Source organism: Cavia porcellus, unplaced genomic scaffold (genome assembly GCF_034190915.1).
Source record: "Cavia porcellus strain 051 isolate PalLab524CR breed Dunkin Hartley unplaced genomic scaffold, mCavPor4.1 scaffold_2, whole genome shotgun sequence".
Lineage (NCBI taxonomy): Eukaryota > Metazoa > Chordata > Mammalia > Rodentia > Caviidae > Cavia > Cavia porcellus.
The window spans coordinates 100,236,984-100,255,804 of record NW_026947485.1 but is presented as its reverse complement, the minus strand read 5'-3'; the positions used below and the strand labels follow the sequence as shown (position 1 = coordinate 100,255,804).

At 42.8% G+C, this 18,821-nt stretch overlaps 1 protein-coding gene across 3 annotated transcripts in view; it reads right to left on the bottom strand.

Annotated features, from left to right (window-relative positions):
- Positions 1–18,821, bottom strand: part of Dock1 (dedicator of cytokinesis 1) — a 516,033-nt gene that overhangs the window by 27,613 nt on the left and 469,599 nt on the right. For all 3 annotated transcript variants that reach the window (XM_013143418.3, XM_063244929.1, XM_003479612.5), the window contains 7 exons: positions 16,319–16,408; positions 15,344–15,448; positions 10,163–10,304; positions 9,957–10,035; positions 8,379–8,463; positions 5,051–5,137; positions 302–478 (listed from right to left, as the gene is read on the bottom strand). In XM_013143418.3, coding sequence (XP_012998872.1) covers positions 302–478; positions 5,051–5,137; positions 8,379–8,463; positions 9,957–10,035; positions 10,163–10,304; positions 15,344–15,448; positions 16,319–16,408 — 765 coding nt within the window. The remainder of the gene's footprint in view (positions 1–301; positions 479–5,050; positions 5,138–8,378; positions 8,464–9,956; positions 10,036–10,162; positions 10,305–15,343; positions 15,449–16,318; positions 16,409–18,821) is intronic.

Here is an 18,821-nt window from a genome sequence, read left to right as displayed (position 1 = left end):
CTTTTGTCTGTCTCTAAAATGGAATTTTGGGCCTTTAATGATCCTAGGCCTCTTGAAAGCTACCAAGGGGTCACTCTCTGTAGTCCCAGTATCCCAGCATGTGTTGTTGTTCAGTGGGCCTTCCTTGTTGCCTGACAATGCCTGGGGCTTGGGGCCCTAGATCAGATCTTGATGTCCCTGCAGCCTGCAGAGGCTGCCTCTGGGTACTCCTGCCTAGCTGTGGCTCTCTGAGCCAGTGTCTAGAATTTTTAGCTTATCTGGGAGTTGGGTGATGCAAAGAGAAAGCAGATATTTCACAAACCTTCTCATAATTTGCAAAGCCGCCCATAACAGCAGGGTCAACAATGCCATTAAGAAGCATGGACAGGGGGTTGATGGGCAAGCCAGGGTCATCCAGGTGCTGTTGCACCATGCTGTTGATTTTGTCATTTGTCAGCTGCATGGTCTCGATGGCATTTTCCAGGGGACTGATCTCCACCTGTAAGGGAAAGAAGGTGGCAGCGTCAACCTGGAGTTGCCACATCTGCTGGAGGGGTCTCACCAGAGGAGTACTGTGCCATGGTAGAACAAGTTTCCTATTCTTCTTGGGCATGGTCATCAGTGGGCCAGCCAAGGATAACTGGACATTTTATTATGGTTTGTTCTCATAGATGGACCTTCATTTGGAATACTGCAGATGAGCAAAGCAAGACCACTCAGCCCACGATAGGGGGGTTTATAAGGATGTGTGCATGTGCATGTACAGATGTATCTACTGTGCACATGTACACAAAACACACAACCCAAAGTGGTGCCTGATCATTATCCATTTTCCTAAAGAGTCCTTCCAACCAAGATCCTGTTCTCTGCTTGTTTTTTTTTTTTTTTTTTGTCTTTTTTTGAGACAGGATCTTGCTACGCAGTTCAGGATGGCCTTGAGCTCACTTTGTAGCCCAGGCTGGTCTCGAACTAACAACAATCCTTCCACCTCAGCCTCAGGAGTGCTGGGATTACAGGCATGAGCCCGCCTGGCTGTTCTCTGCTTGTTTTACAGAGCGTCAAGTTTTAAGGAATTTGAGGGTGTGTGAAGAAGGATAAACACTTTGAGAAGCCAAGAGCCTGCTGCCCCCCTTTAATTAGAACACCCTCCATGTCAATATGAGCTCTTGCTGCTTCTACTTACCCTCACAGCCTCAAGTGCAAACCTTCTGTGAGGCAGAAGGAAAGGAACTTGACTTGCATTCCTCTCTTGTACCTCTGTCGTCCTTTGAGGGCCCTCAAGTCTTGTCTGGCTCAGTTCTAAGGTACCATGAAAGCAATGCTAAGAGTAAAACATGACCTACACCTTTTAGAACTGGCTCTAGCAGACAGAACACCTTTCTCTAGGCTGTGTCATGTGGACCATGTCTAGGATGACTTCAACAATTGTTATTATTGGTTCAGTGTGTCAGCCTGAAAAGTTTGGAAGTTTAACTAAGAGACTCAGCAGGAAGCCAGGGTTTTTACTTTGTAAATACCCTCAGCCAGTGCAAGAAGGGAGAAAGGAGGTACCTACCCCTGGGGGGGGGGTGGGGTGGTCTGTGTACAATATAAGGGAGGAAAAGAGGCTTGCTCCCCCAACTTTGCTTTGGCTGCTGCCTTGAAGTGTTGCTCCTGTACCATGCCACTTTGCCTTGGAGCCAGCTGACTATGGACTGAAACCTCCACAAACTACAAGCAAAATAAACTTTTCCTTCCTTCCTTTTGGGCATTAAGTATTTTGTCTCAGCAGTGAGAGAAAAGTAACCAAGAAAGAAGTGGAGTGGGGTTGTTGCTGTGACTATACCTGACCATGTGGTTCAAGAGCCTTTGGGAATGGTTTGTGGTTAAAGTTTGGAAAGGTTGGGAGTTGTTGCCTGAAGGAGTAGTGCTGGAACACACTAGGCTTTTCTGTATGGGAGATTCTGGTTAGAGTTCAGGAGACCAGAAGGCTGATAGAAATCCTGCTGCTAAAGACCAGGCTTGGGAGGTTTCTGCTAGAAGAATGATAGGTTATTGAATTCCAGATAATGTGTGTTACGGCTTGGCAGAAAGTTTGTCTGAATTTTGCTCCTGTCCAGAGATTTTGCCAGAGACAGAGATTAATGGCATTAGAATAATTTATCTGGCAAAAGAAATTTCAAGGCAGTTGAATATTGAGGCGATAGCATGAATATTGTTTGGGGCTTGTAGCCAGATTTACATAGCAAATCAAGAACAAAGAGCCCAGCAGGATGATTTAAAATGCTGTGAGTCTGGCCAGAAAGGAAGCTCCAATAAAGCTGTGTACTGTAAAGATAGGGTTGAGGAAACCTCGGTTGTTGAGAAGGAACAGCATAATAGAAAAGATGGCCTGAAGGCATCACAATAAACAGCAAGTCTTACACCTTTGCAGCCTCAAAACTACAAAAGTGAAAGACTTTGCTTTGAGGTGAAAGCCATAGAGCACAATGTTCCAGAATGGTGGCAGCATAGAACATTTCAGAATTAGATTCTGAGTGCCCAGTGATCCAGGCACTTGACTCCTAAAGCCAAAATAAAGGAAAGCCTGGCTACTGCTCCAGCTGGCAGCAGACCTTGCCATCATTCAGATGGTGCTGGTTTTAGGTGCATGCAGAATGCAACAGTTCAGAGGTTAAAAAAGGTTCCACCTTGATTTCAGAAGGCTTGGGAGGCCAGGCAGTATTGCCCTGAGAGGGCAGTATGTGAAGCTGTGAGTGTGAAGTCAAAGGTACAATGGAGACCCCAGAAATTTGGAAAATACAGGAATGTGGATTGTCTTAAGGAAAGTTGCAAGGGAAGAGCAAAGCAGACCTAAGAGTGAAGCTTTGGGAGCTACAACCACCAGAAGTGCTGTAGGGGTGGAACCACACAAGTCCTTTGGAGCTCACATTTTGCCAGATTGCTTCAGATCCTGGATATGCAACTATAGGACTTCATATTTGCCCTGCTGGATTTTGGACTTGCTTTTCATCCTCCTTGTTGCTCTGGCTGCTTTGGCTGGCTGCTAACTTGAAGTGTTGCTCCTGTACCATGCTATCCTATCCTGGAGCCAGGTGATTATGGTCTGGAACCTTCCACAAACAGTGAACTAAATACATCTTTCCTTTTTTCATTTTGGGTGTTGGGTATCGTGTCTCAGCATTGAGAGAAAAATAACAGAGACAACAATAATGTTGGTTCTCCCAAAAGAAAGTGTGATAGGGCCCTGCCTATACCCAGGGATCCTGGACATCCCCAACAAATGGCAATGCAAGACTCTTACTTTGTTTTTGCTGAAGCATTTAGGGGATTCTCTGAGACGTAGGGAAGGGGATACCAGTAGACAGAAAAGGGACAACTGTGAACTTTCATTTCCTAGCAGGATGTCCTTGGTGTTTGGGGAGGAAATGGTTTTCAGAGGATGTACCTGTCTGTGAACTGATGGAGAAATAGCCAGAGAGAGATTGTAATGTCCAAACATAGCCAACTGTGTGCACACTGATGAAGGTGTCCCCTTGTCACACGTTCATCCAGGAACAACCTTGTCATTGACACCTTGCTTCATCAGAACAGACATGCACCTTCAAGTGGATACTTCAAAGTAGGGTTCCATTTAGCTGCAAGCTTATTTGTTGGCCTTGGGTTCATTTGCTTCAAGAAAGAATGGTCCCTTGTTCTCATCAAACAGTCTGGGCTAGCTGCTGCCCCACAGATATGGCATCTATCCAATGAGGAACAGCATTGGGAGGGGGTCTCATGGCAAGATTTCAGCCAGGCCATTCTGGGATCATTTGGTTTCCAGGTCTCTTAGTCTGTTAAAAATGACCAGAGCAGCCTGAGGAGGAGCTGCATCCTCACAAAGGTTTTCTGCCTCTCAGACATTAAGCCCCATGTCAAGCAGGATCCCAGAATCTCAGTGACAAAGAGCTTAGGACAGAGGCTCATAAGAATTAATACCTGTTTATGTGAAGGTCCTGCTTCTCTGTGTCTCACACATTCTCACCTGCTTCAAATGCAAAGGGGTGAATTTCTGTCACCTCACACCTAACTCCTGAAGTTGTTTATTCTCCTGAGGACTCTAACTGGAGTGCCAGGGAAGAAGGTGAAAACACCCTCAGGGAGGGACCAGCAGTGTAGAGATCTATGAACACAAGGAAAGGACTCCAATCTGGTAGCTGTGTGGGCTTGGGAGATGTGGGGCAGCAGTGAGATGCTCCTAGAAGCACTCTGAGCTATACTGGCAGCAGCAAAAGGTACCAGCAAAGAGAAAGGTGGAGACAGCGCTGGGGAGAAAGACTCCAATCAAGTCCTAGAGCCAAACAAGCAGGTGCTTCGCAGAACGCACTGTAAACTAAATGGCAAGCACCATTTCCCTGGGCAGGATTATGCCCAGTGAAGACACAGGAACAAAAACATATTTCAGTCAGATATTTTTATACTGGCAATTGCCACAGCTCTGACATTTTAGTATAGTCAATAAATCTGCTGCCTAACTCATGTAAATGAAACTGTCCTATAGTTTACCATCAATATGAGTTTCACATAAGTGAAACTGTCTCTTAGCAAGGCAAAGTTTAGCTAATGAGATGGGAATCATCACTCCTTTAAAAAAATGTCAGGGAGGGGTATATTCTCAGGCTATTTTTACTGAGAATTAGAAAGTACGATTAATTAAGTTGTTTGTCATGTAAATGGAAAAACCATCAGGAAGAAAGATTTTGTAAAAAGTTTATGTAAATTGGAAATTGTTTTAAACTTTTCATTTAGTTCAGGGAAAGAACTGTCAAAATAGCAAACCTATGGCTGAAATTAAATATTGTGTGAGCAGAAATGAGGCCTCGCCTGGTTTCCTAATCAGCCAGCACTGTGGGTGATTACATAGCTTTTCCACTAAAATACTGAAGGTGGGCGAGGAGATGCTAATGCTCTGGGGAACAGGCAGGGTGATTACATGCACTGCAGGGGCCATGGCCTACAGGCTAGCTGAAGTGACAAGGTTCTCAAGGGTGAAGAGGGTGTGTCATGCCCTATCAGAGAGGGAACAGATGATTCTGCTGGGGAGTGTCCTTACCATGAAAACAGACTTGACCTCAAACCACCTTAGAATTCCAGGCAATTTATATGCTGTTGTGTATACGGTTCTCTCAATCCACATATTCTGCAAAAGGAACACACAGAGTATGTTAGGAGGAATAGGTCAGCAGATGCATGGCTTGCCCCTTAAGGGATTTATATGTGTCTCCCTTCAGTGGAGGTCTCCTGGAGGGCATGTTTCTGCTAAGAGTCCAGGGCAGGATAGGTCAGGTTCCCCAGGAGCCATGCTCTGCTGAACAGACACTCAGCACATATAAAGTGTCTCCTGGGAAATGTTCACAGTTCTCTAGTATTTCACAAAGAAAATGGTGAGCGGGGAAGATATAGATATCTTAAAAGAGAATAGTTTCCTCTTAAATCGATGGATTTTTGGGAAGGGTCCAAATGAGTTTTATAGCCCTACAGAGTTCAAAAGAAACACAAAGGTGAAAATGCGTTCAGGAAGAAGGAGTTTAACCAAAATGACTTCTCATATTTTAATAAAATCAGTACTTCAAGCTTATTTCTATATAATTAATATGTTTACTTAACATAAAAATACGGAAAGGAGGAAAGATATACACTATGCATGGATGACAACTTGAATACTGTATGTATGTGTGTGTGTTATTAGAGACTGAACCCAGGGCTGTGCAAATGCTGTATAAATGTTCTACTACTGAGCTACCTCCCCAGCCCTTTTTAAAACTTTGCTTTGAGATAGGGTCTCACTAAGATGCTTAGATGGGCCTCAAACTTTCAATCTTCCTGCTTCGTCTCCTGAGTAGCTTAGATTATCACCTTATTACCAAGTACTATTCATGTATTTTTAAAGTATGTATATTTTAAATAAAAACATTGTTTCACAAAGTGCATTATTTGTAAAACTGTCCATTATATATCACAGGAAATTGCCTCAAGCCAGGAAATATAACTGTAATTCTTTAAAGGCAGCACAGAGCTCCAATGCAAGGGCAAACCTTTACACCACTGCTGGCTCAGGCTTGTGAGGCTTGTGATCATTGCCTGCCACTGTGAGTCTCTCTATTGCAGGATCATTAGGAGCTGAGTTTGAGTCCATCAGTAGTAACCTCGACAATAAACAGATGGGATCACGGAGTGACAACAATTCAAGAAGGCTGGGTTGTGTCCTAGGAACTTCTGAGATTCCCAAGGAGAGGGAAGGGCCCTGCAGAGGCTGGGATGGGGGTGGGGATGAGGGCACAGCCTGGCCTCCTGTTTCCTGTTGGGACTCCTTTGTCCCATAGGATGGTTCCCATGTGCTTGCCTGAGGGAAGGAAGCAGGTCTGCCCTTTCAGAGCTTGGTTAGACTAGACATCTAGTGCATTCTCAACAAACCCTGAAATGGTCTTCTAGAGTCTATTGGCTGCGTGGCCAGCTCAGATCTCATTCTTGTCTCCTCTTTGCATGACCACTGGGTCCAGGAGGCTCACTGCTTGCAAGGCTTAGAGGTACTGAGTCACTTCACCCAGCTCTTGGCTTGGCAGAGCACCTTTCCTAGCTTCTGCCCTTTGAGAATGGGCTTCCCAATACCACCAACATTCCTGTGCCTCTGTAGAAGCCCAAGGCTTCGTCAGGAATGTGCAGCACTAAGTCCAACAGCTCCTGAACACTCCATCCAGGTGCAAAGTTTAAAGGGGACCATCAGTGGACTCCAGCGCCATCTAGAAAAAACATGACCTCCAAGGCTTAGTGCGGCCTTGCCTCCTCAAATGTCAGGAGTCTTGGTTATTCTTATCTCTGCTCCTGACTTGCTGCTTACCCTTTGGCAATTCACTTGACTTCTTTCTACTTCTTTATAGCATAAGAACCTATACACTTGCCAGATGGGTACGGTGGCAGACAGACCACATAATAACGACATGGTTGCTTATGATATGGATTGCTCAGAAAGCTGCCACTCTTACCGCAGTGCCTGGACTGGACATGCCTAGGCTGTGCCCCCATTTTTGTAGTTATACAGACACTGCCGGGGCCAGTCACCAAGGATACTGGCATTAGCTAAGAAACAGGGCTTTGGTTTGAAACAACTCTAACGTCATGTTAGAACTGTAGAAAAAGTTCAGGATTCACCCAGTTCTAAGCTTTTGTTGACATACAAGTACGTTGACCTCAAGGCTGAAGGCAGTTCCCCACGATGGCTCCCAAGACCTTTGATAGGAGACTTACAGGATTTGCCCTGTGCCTCAGATGACAGGAAGAGCCTGAGGATATGGAGGGAAGAAGGCAGAAGTCTTTCTTTACTTGAGTCTTCCCTGAAGGATGTGCTCTGGGCTTTGCTTTGGGTCAGGAGCAGCTAATTGAACTCTATCTCCTGTATTCCAGAGGCTTTCAGGCTACAGACAAGTGAAAGCTATTTCCAGCATGGTGGTCCTCCCTGGGGCCACCAGGGCTAATGCCTCCTTGTAATACTGGCTTATAGTGAGGTTTCTTATGGATGGTTTCAGTAAAAACAGCTATTCACTTTTAAAACGCTGGCTCATTTGATACCTTTATAAAATGGAATCCATTAAACCAGTCTGTGTGTATAATTTCTACCAGGCTCTACAAGGATGTGTGTTAAAATTTCCATGATTCTAATGCAATGGTTTTCAACAAGGGATAAATGTTGCCACAAGGGATAAGTTTGGGAATCTTTCTGATTGGTTGTTACACCTGGGGAGATACTGGCATCTCATGGGATGTTACTGAATAGCCTAGGATGCATGGGACAGTCTCCATCACAGACAACTACCCTACCTATCATGTCACAGGTACTGAGGTGGAGCCCCTGCTGCAGTATATTAAGGTACACTGAAATTCAGTGGCAGGCAATGCACAGGGAGCATGCATCTGTATCTATATCTAGCTCATCTTCTGATTGTTATGTCATCACCTGCAGACACACACATAATAACTGCCCAGCACCTCTGTACACTCACTTTTAATTAGAGATATATGCATCTGCTCCACTCTCCAGAGTCCACAAGAAGATCAACACAGAAACATAAGGGGACAATGAAGAACCTAGTACCTTAATGGCATGGGTCATATTATTATTATTTATCTTGATCACCTTAGTGATTTGTGAAATGTCACTAGCTTTCCCAAATGTGGAGGGGAAATGGATCAGGAATTCTGTGTATATTATAGATATGATAGTTGATAGTCCTGAAAGGCTACACTTCCCGTCTTCCCTTTCCTCCCTCATTCCTCCCCTCCCTCTCTCTTTCTCTCTCTATCTTTCGGCTTGCTCTCTCTCTCTCTCACATACACACACACAGAAGGGAGAGACAGATTAATTTTTTGTTGTTGTTGTTTTTTACCGCAAATTCATTGTCTGGGTTTTTCTCCCCCTTCCGGACTGGTCGAGAATATTCAAATCGCTGGACCTCATTTACCCTGTAAAAACTGCAGAGACAGATTATTAGATATTTAACCCACAGAATAGCTAATTTGCTTTTAAATCACAGTCTAGCCTCAGAACTGGGCACTGTATCTCACAAAGTCTCCCCAGTGTTGACTCGCAGCTACAGCCTCTGTTTCCTCTCCCTGCGGCCTCTGGAGACACACGCTGGCAGGTGGAAAAATTAACTTGAGATTTTTACCTCCTTCCTGTCCCTGCCAACCCTCCAGGGAGAAGAGATGCTGAGTAAGAGGGAAACGGGCAAAAAACGAGGAAAAGGTGAAACAAAGGAGAGAGAGAAGGGCCTATATTCAGCGTATATGTTTGGTACTTTTAAAAAATTAATTAATAACCTAGCATTTTGGTTTAATAATTTAACAACATTATTTAGATAACTTAATAATTTATTATTTTTAAATGAAAAATTGTTGTGTAAATTATTTTTAAAAAGGAATCATATATATTAGTTTCAGATCAGAAGAACACACATTTTGCACCCACCCGAAAAGTAGCACACATACAGCAAAATCAGCCTGCCTTTCTCACTGGGGTTAGGGTCCCCAGCTTCATGGCAGGGCTGAGTGGGGAGACTTTGTTGCCCTCCTGCACTAACGTGTCAAAAAGAACTAAGCAACTGTGTAGTTCTCTATTTGGTTAATGCCTCTCTCTCAAAAATTGAAACAAAACAAAAACTCCTGCAACAAATGTGTGCCACGAGAAGCCAGTCATTTGCAAACACATTGAGTCCTAATTTGTTTCTATTACTGCTGATGAAAAGTCAAAGACATGATGACAAATTAAAGTCACCAGACTTCAGCAGGCAAAATAGGCAGATCCTCAGGAGTTCATTTTTTCCCTTCCCTTCAGTAGAACGTAGAAAATTCTTCACATCAGAGAATCATATGCTAATGCAATTGTTTCTACAACTTTGCTATGTCCCATGCAATCCCACAGCAATCACGCAATTTCACTCCAGTGTGGATGGCTGACCTGGGAGGTTTATAAACCGCCTCGTGATCTCACCTTACATAACTGTGGTCCTGTGGGCACAGTATTTATCTTGTGCTTCATTGGGAACAAATGTCCCAATTTCTTTTCCCGCCTCATAGAGCATAAACACAGGCCACACCCCAGCATGTGAACACAGACTGGAGGTAGGGCTGGTTTGGGCATTGTTGAAAAGCTCCACAAGGGATTCTACCTGCATGAGTATCTTTTAAAGGACAAGAAGGCCATCTCCTTCCTTGTGAGCTTTCATAGTTGTTTTCTGACCTCTGGAAAGGGGTGGGCTTTGCACTTTCTGCGTGTACTTTCTTCCTTTTCTCATGTGGGTGCTAGAAATCATTAGCTTCCCTTGCTCTTTGTAGAGAACATAAAGAGCATCTGGAATGCTCAATCAAAGTTAAAATGCACCTTTCAAAAGGTAGGGTCCTTAGCAGGAGACCTGTACAAACTCACTCAGCATCCTCCTGTTAGGTAAGGAAACTGCAATGATTACCTGACAATTTGCTCAGACACTGGTCGGTGAAACTTGGGGGGCAAGTCAAGTTTGGGTTTTACTGTGAAGCACTGAATGTCTGAGGTCAGAAAGGTCAAGGATCAAAAGGCACTATAGATGTGAACCATAAAAGACCCCCCGCCCCCGCCTCAGCCTTCCAAACGGTATTTGGACACTATGAGTTCATACAGTGTCTTTAAGGATACACTGGCCAGGAGAGTTTTTAATATCATCGCCTGGTGGAGATGTTGTCTTCATTTTCTCAGCGTTTGGAAACTGAGTTAACAGCCGAGCTTCAAAATCTTCCCGGCGTTCATACTCCTTCCCCCGGTAAATGAAAACTTTCCCCTGAAAACGATGACATTCATTAAATAACATCTCGGGGAAGGGCTGGGAGAAGCTCACATGCAAAAGCACAGGTCTTTGAATACGCTTGACGGTTTTTATTTTTATGTCATTGTATTTAAGAACGACTTGTAATTGCCTTGCCCATACTCATGAAGGACACAGGGAGAAATGCTATCTAAGTCAATGTTGCTTAGAAAGCAATGAACCTTACAGTATTGAAATCCTGCAACATGTTTCAGTCTTAACAGTGAAAACCAATTAAAAAATTCTGAAAAACTACACGAACAGTCAGAGTCTCAGGCATAGAAAAAGATTAAGGCAACTAGGGCAAGGTGGAAATGATGATCATATTTCTCAGGTAGGCCCTGATGGAGTCAAATTTGTGCCATCTCAAAATATGCGCAACTAGTATACTGGATATCCCAGCCCAAATCACTTGAGAAATGACAGCTTCTCAAAGGGCCATTTGACCTGTGTTTTCCTATCAGCCATGTGGTACCTTCTGGAAGAGAGGTCCTTCCCATACAAGGCTGGAAAACAGGGGCTGCAGTGAATCTGAAAAAGAATTCTAAGGTGACACTTTTTCCACTAGCTTTTACATTCTGCCCCTCCTATCTTTTAGTTCTATCTGTAGAGTTTACTATCCTAGTCCATGGACCCCTCTTCTATCCTTTATAGATCTATTCTTTGTCTAAAAAATACAAAAGCTTCTTGCTTTGGTCTTTTGTTCAGACCTCATTCCTTTGTGAAATTCCCATGTACGTATAAAATCAGTAAGACTTTTATGCTTTTCTCATGTTAATCAGCTCTTATATTACTTGGGTTCTTAGATCTGGCCAAACAGCTTACATAAGAATTTAGGGGTGTAGCGAGTACCTGCTTCTTCCTTCTAGCCCTAATTAGTCCTGCCAAAAGAATTTGAAACTGCATGAGATAAAGGTGGGACTCACAGCTTGAGAGGGGCCACCCTGAGTCAACTTTTGGGAGACACATTAACTGAGCAGCAGAACAGGAGGAAAAGGGATTCAGAGGAAGGTACTGGGCTCCTGGCTTCCCCTGGTAGGAAGTGGCTAGAGATGGGTGGATGGAAGGACTTCCTTTACTATAATCAGCTGCCAGGCAGACCACTATTTATCAACAAATGACAAGACAAAGTATATAGAGCTTTTCTTCGAAGGGCTGTGCTTGCTCCAATGCCAATGACACACTACACACTGGAGAGTTCTTCTGGGCTGACACAGATGGCTAGACTTGGTACCCTGAGGGGAAGCATTCTTTTATAACAGGCTGTCTTCTCAAGGCCATCTCTGTGTGGGTGTGACACAGTCACTCTGTACATGCATCATAGAAGTTCTTGTGAAATTCAACATATCTCTGTCCCTTTATGGATTTAACAAGTGTCTTCTGAATGTCAACTGAATCACAAAGCAGTGTGGATGGGTAGGCAGTATAAAGATACTGCTGGTTTTACAAATCCTCTGCCTCCTGCTGCCCTCTCTTTGGGCTCTCTCTGCCTAACTAGAAACCACAGAAAGGAAAGAACACCGAGCAGAAGTCATGGAGGCCCAGACAAGCTCCAGGGTCAAGCATATTATGGTAGGACTTGGTGACACCAGGGCGTGTGTCATTTCAACCCAGAGACACCAGGTATGAGTCTCCAGATGGGCTGGTCATGAGTCAGGAGTGGCACTGCCTTATCTGTGCCAGTCCTTAGTCAGATGCTGGAGGTGGTGGTGGTGAAGAGGCAGACAGGCAGATAGACAGACAGACAGGTAGGCAAAAATAGAATTTTCTGCATATTTTTACATTTTAGATTTTTCTCTCAGACACTAATCTTGAAGTCGATTCAGAATTTGCCTAATTATTAGGTTTTCAAAGAGGTAAGAAGAGATCCTGCCACATCCAATTAATGGATTCCTGTACAGTCTGGATGTTTAGATGCCCCTGTATTGATAGGTCAAAACCTAGTCATGGAGGGGGTAGTATTAAGGGTGGGATCTTTGGGAGGAGAACATGTCACAAGGAGACCTGCTCTTTCTCCTCTGCCTCACCACACTGAATCTGCTGGGCACCTTCACCTTGAGCTCCCCAGTCTCCAGAACTGTGAGAAATAAGTTCCATGGTTTACATGTTGCCCAGGGTAGGTATTTTGTTATTTCGGCCTGAGTTGAATGAGCCAGACCCCTTCTTTAGTTCCAATTTATTCTTAGTTTTTGCAAATTACTAAACAAGAAACAGTTTAAGAATTGAATTTTTTTCCCTACTTTCTAGTTATGTATATCTTCCAGTACCATTATTGGAGAAAAATGCTATATTTCTTTGAAAAACTACCAAGCAGAAACCAAAGTAATATGTAGACTTAATTAGAAATATAAATACACAGTATGGGCATCTTATAATGCTACATAAAGTCAAACATTCCAGAAATTCAGAGAGATTTAACATACAACAGGTTCCTATGAAACTAGTGTGCATTTATTATGCTTTACAATAGAAGGCGTGATAATAAAAATGTATATAAAGGCTTTAATAGAAAACTACCAGTGAGTTATAGATGAAAATACTAATAACATTTTCTAGAAATGTCGATTACTTTGCATTTTGAAGTGGTCTTTTCAAACATGGAAATGGGAAAACATATGTATAGCCAAAGATATTCATTCCTTGTGAGAACTATAAATATTAATATGGATGCAAAAAAAAAAAAAAAACCAATGAGATTTTGGAGAAAACAGAGCCGAATGGACAGTGAGTCTGCTCTCCTCACAGAATTAAGGTGCCACACACACCACCCACTTTTTAGTATCTGTTAATGTCATTGTCAGACTGACCCCTGCCTGGTGATCTGTGAAGCGTAATAAATATATTGCTACAGGCCCACAAAATTATTCAGGTGTAGCGGGAAAGTCACTTCAATATTAATCAGGCCCGTTATTCATACTTTGCATTTTGTCCTTTGATGGTAGATATGACCCAGGGCGGTCCCTGCAATCTGAAGCTGTGAGCTCCAGGAGCAATGTGGTTATTGGCTGTACTGTAACATGTCTTTCCCCAGGCATTTGACTTCCATATCGAGGGAAGGCTTCTGGCTTGCTCCAGATGCTGGAATAATCATTCTTCACAGGTTTTAGTTGGTGGCCACCATATCACAAGCAGACTACTTCCCACAGGCTCCCTTCCCCCAAGAATTTAATACAAAGCGTATCACAGGTTTGCACAGTGAAGGATCAGCCTCTGTCTTTGTTATGGAAGACAAACATACACTAATTAAAGCCTTTTGCAACATTAAGGAACTTCAACTCCAAGTTCTTTCTGTGCTTCAGCTTTTTTTTGTATTTAAGGTTTGTGTGTTTTCTTTTTTTTTGTCTTTTTCATTTTTATTGGTACCAGGGATTGAACTCACAACTGCCTGCTTATGCCGCTGAGCTAAATCCCAAGCCCCTTTTGTATTTAAGGTTACACTTAGAATCCTCCCTAATATAGACTGTGTCTGAAAAATCTTGCTTTGTTCTTTGGACTAGAAGATGTTTTTCTAGCATCTGGTTTTCAGGTGGACTTCAGCTGTACGTGAAGACAGTAGGAGAAACAACCAGTAGTGACAGGACAGAGCCAGATGCCTCAGTCATCTAGGGAGGACAATGGGTGGCAGTGTCAACTGACCTGACCTCTGGACAAACCAGAAAAAGTGTAGACCATGTATAAACAGTGACAAGTCTGCAGGAAGGGGAACATTTGCATCCAGTGGGTATTAGTGTGAAGAGATGTTTCACACAATCAGCAGTCCTGTAGAATCAAAAAACACAGGAGCCAGAGAGTGTACATTTGGGGCCAGAAGATCTCTTCCCTAATTCCAAGCTCTAGGCTAGCTGTGTTTCTAGCATAGAGCTCTGTTCCACTAAGGAGAGCAGAATCTGAACTCCCAGGATGAGAGAAAATCATGTGCTCCAAAAACACATCTGAAGCCACCACAAGAATGTCCCAAGGGTATGTAAGAATGTAGTTTTGAAAAACCTAAAACAGTGTTGTCAGTAGGTCAGAAGAATTTATTTGAAGACTTTTCAAGTCTCCTGTGAAACCTGGGAAATGGGTGATTATGGTTATCACTTAGATCATGAGTCCAACAACAACAGTGTCCCAAAGATGAATACCATGACCATGGAAATCCATTTCTTATTTTTTATATAATTAAAACATACATGTTATGGCAGCATTATTCACAATAGCAGAAAGGTAGAAGCAACTCAAATGTTCATCACCAGACAGATGGGCAAATAAAATGTGGTCCGTACATAAACAGTATTCAGCCCTACAAAGGAATGTAGTTCTGATATATGATACAACATAGATGGACTCTAAAGACATTACACTAAATTAAATTAGCCAGACACCAAAGGAAAGATATTACATGACTCCATTTAGACTAGACTGAGAAAACGCATAGAGATAGAGGAGGAAAAATGAGGAGCAGTTGCTTAAGGGAAACAGGGCTCCAGTTTTGAAAGATGAAAATGTCCTGTATATGGAGAGTGTTGAAGAATGCACTGCAGGGGCTGGAGATTTAGCTCAGCGGCATAAGCGCCTGCCCTGCAAGCAGGCAGTCGTGAGTTCGATCCCTGGTACCGATAAAAAGAAAAAAGACAAAAAAAAAAAAAAAAAGAATGCACTGCATTGTGAATGTGCTTATGCTGCTAAACTGTACACCTAAACATGGTTCAAAAGGTAAATCTGGGCTGGGGATTTAGCTCAGTGGCTTAAGTGCCTGCCTGACAAGCGCAAGGTCATGAGTTCAATCCCTAGTACAAAAAAAAAAAAAAAAAAAAGGTAAATCTGATGACGATGATATTCTAACACAGTTAAAAAATACACATGTCTCTGAAAGAGAGTTCTCTTCAGGAAAAATCACACAGGAAATTCATACACAATTAAGAAAATATTCTTGGCCCCTCTCTGGCACCTGAAAAATCACAGAGGTGGTAGAGTGCAGGCAGACTTTGCCATGCAACCACCAAGTTGGTTCAAATTAAGCAGTCCAGACTTACCCGAAGGAAGGTGGGGAATCCTTGTCCGTAGTAGCCAACAGCAAAATAGTCAGGCTTAGGTCTTATTACTTTGACGATGTTTTCATAAAATTGAGCCTGTTTTTTCTGGAAGGAAAAAAGAAAACACATTTCAGGTTCAACCAGAGTATCTGAACAACTGTCTTTCTATATTTTTCCTATGGGCTCTCTAAGCTTTGGTACCCTCATAAGGTACGAAGAAGCCCTCCCCACCCCAGGCCTATACCTGAATTCAGTATTTACTGATAGTGTCAGAAACCCTTCACCATTCAGCAGGAGATTAGAATAAACAAGGCAAATGTAGCAACTGGTTGTGACTCATGGGCATCTTCAATAACCAACAAAGGAGCATGCAGATGGTTTCTCTTCTGATTAAACTACTGGCCCTTCGTGTTTTTTCAGTGGTATGAATAAAATACAGGGAAACTTAAAAAGACAGAATTATTTTGCTTCAAATTAATGACAAACATTGCATCATCACAAATGTAACCTGCTGAATTAAAAAACAAAACAAAACAAAGCAAAACAAAAAAAACCAAGTGACACAGCATAGCCTAAAAGGCAATAATCAGGCACTTTCAGAGACAAAAGTCTGGCTACGATCTGTTCACCCCATCTTGGAGAAAGGGTCACAATGTTAAATTATACAAACACTCAAAAGTTCCTGTGTTATCAAGCCCACTAGACACAGATCACCAGTAATTATTTATGTATCATTCAGTCACAGAAGTCTTTAACCTGAGAATAAAAAGTGGATACTCATGGGGCCAGAATCAACCAGCAGATATACGAAGACCATATTCTTGGACAGTACAGAGGACCAAGCCAGAACCAGAGAATACCTGGGGTGAATTCCAGTGAGAAAATGGTACCAGAAATATCTTAGACTGTTCATTTAAATAGGTGGAGGAAGGGGAGGAGGAACTAAAAAAAAAAAAAAAAAAAAAGAAAACCTACCAGCAATTCACTGAGTTGTTCATAATCAAACATTTCGTTTTCATACTGTTCTGCAAGTTCCTTGCCCAAGGCAATGGCCTCCTCCCACATCTGTGAATTACAAGCAAGAAAAAAAGAGATTCAAACCTAAATCTGGCAGTCAGAGTAAAGCAATCATTCATAATAAAACAATTTAAAAACATGTCAGGTTAATTGAAAGAGCAGGGAAATGATGTTGGAAAAATACAAGTATTTTCTAGAGGGCCCCGTGCTTTGCCTCAGGACCTGGTCCACTGAGTAAGCTGGTCAACTATTGGCTCACGTATCACCTGGCTTCAGCCTGCAGCATAGTGCTCTGCCAGCTCGTCCTTGCCAACCCTGTCCTGGCTCCTCTGATGACAGCTGTATTTGCCATGGCAAAACTGTTGGGGAAGCTGGTGGGTCAAGGAAAAGAAACTGCAGGCTAAAAAAGCGAAGCAGAGGGGGCATTTAAGTGGGAACCAACATTCCGAGTTGGTTACTTTCTCAAATCATTCTACTTAATAAACACCATGCCCAAAGCACCAGCTGCAAAAAACCAAGGTGTATTTCAGTCCCAAACTAAAGCTTGCAAAAAGCTTGCCTTATATGTGCAAGTGCTGGGCAAATGTAAATTGTGCCATCATTTTGAGAAAGGGGAACCCCATGATGTAAATAATTTGAGGGTGCCTTTCCATGCAACTTATTTTTTAAAATGTAAACTTTTGACACATATATAATGACCTGTTCATATACTGTAGGTCTCTTACTTTTTTCTTGGGAGAAACAAAATGAATTGGATTACTTGAGGAGAACAGGAAAATTCAGAGAATCTGGATCTTCTAGGAAGACTTCTTGGTTGCTCTCTAGTCTCCTCCTCTGTTGCACTTTCACACTGACCTGAGAACTCAAAATCTTCTGCAATGTTTTGACACAGAAACTAGAAGCTCCTGGAGGACAGGGGCCAAACTTCGTCCCCTCAGGAACCCCTGGACAAGCTTGCCTAGCAAGGCTTAGTAAAATGAAGTGAGGGTTGTTGACTTGAAAGTATCCCATGTACTGTGTTCCCAACCACGAACCCCCACTTCTCCACTGCCATCATCCCCACAAGACAGCTGCAGTCACAGTTATGCAGCTTTGACTCCCTTCTTACAGGGATGCTAAAGACCTCGCCCGGACATCCCTATCTCCAGGAGGGCAGCAGCTATTACCATGGGAGTTTATGGCTTTTAGGTCTTCCCCGCTGGCATAATATCCAGCCACTTGCACTTCCTTCTTGTTCTTGTTGAAGCCCTTAAGCCACCATGTCATATGGTTATCTTTCTTATGCCCATGTTGCAGATAAGACAGCTCAAGGTCAAGCAGGTAAATAGTATGTCTGAGGACACACAGCAGAAAAGTGGCTGTCTGCCAAAGTCTGTGCTCTTGAGGATAATGTTCCAGCACTTCCAGCTGCTCCCTACTCTCTGCTGCTGGGGGAGGCTTTATTTTATTTTTTAAAATTGTTTCTTTTTTGGGGGAGGGTACTAGGAATTGAACTCATGACTGCACGCTTGCAAGGCAAGCGCTTATGCCACTGGGCTAAATCCCCAGTCCTTGGGGTAGGTTTTAAAAGATACCTGTCTGGTTTCTAACTCACAATCCTATGCCCTATATAGGCTATAGTGGGGCGGGGTGGGGGGGGACCTGGCACACCCTGGCATGGAGCTAATATGTGGTCCTCTTTGCCTTGTTACAATGGGCCCTGCCAGGGCCTGACTGATTACTAAGTTATCCAATGAACTGAAGAATGTTATTTTACTTAAATGCTTCAACAATACACCTTTCATAGCTACTGCTTAAAAGAAACTATCAGCTATTTTGAATGAGAAAAAAGTTATTTTAGGGTAAGAGTTGCATTTTAATACTTTGAAAAATAGTAAAAACAAGCTTGGAGTAGATTTCAGAGATGGGACGGGTATCCAGGGAGCAGAGATGATGGTGGACATGTCCTGCCCAAGGTTCACACACTGTCTTTTTCTCTTTGGTTTATGTTGCCTCACATTTTTTGAATAGCTACACCTGATTCTCTAAATCTTTTTTATCTCCTACAAGAGAGCCCAAGCTCCCATTCCCAGGAAGGGAAAACTCCTCTCACTTTTAATGTTTCTTTTAAGCTCCAGTGACCCATGCCTCCCTTAGCATATTTCCATTTCAAAGACATTACCTTTTCTTGTAAGTCTCCTTCACTGGATTTTTCTCTAGTTTTCTGCAAGCTAATACACACTCTTTTAGCCGCCTAAACCAGTAGGGCTTCTAATTCATTCCAAAGTAAAAGCTTAATCTATCTTTATCCTAAATGACAGATGAGGTACTATCTGTATCAAAAGTAATTGTTTTTAACAGAATTATAAATCTTGAGTAAATATCTTATCCCATTCACCCTGAGGTTATGTGGCTGCATTTTCTACCAGATTTTCTATAAATATATATTTCTCCTCTCCCTTTTACGTGTGTTAAAGGATTT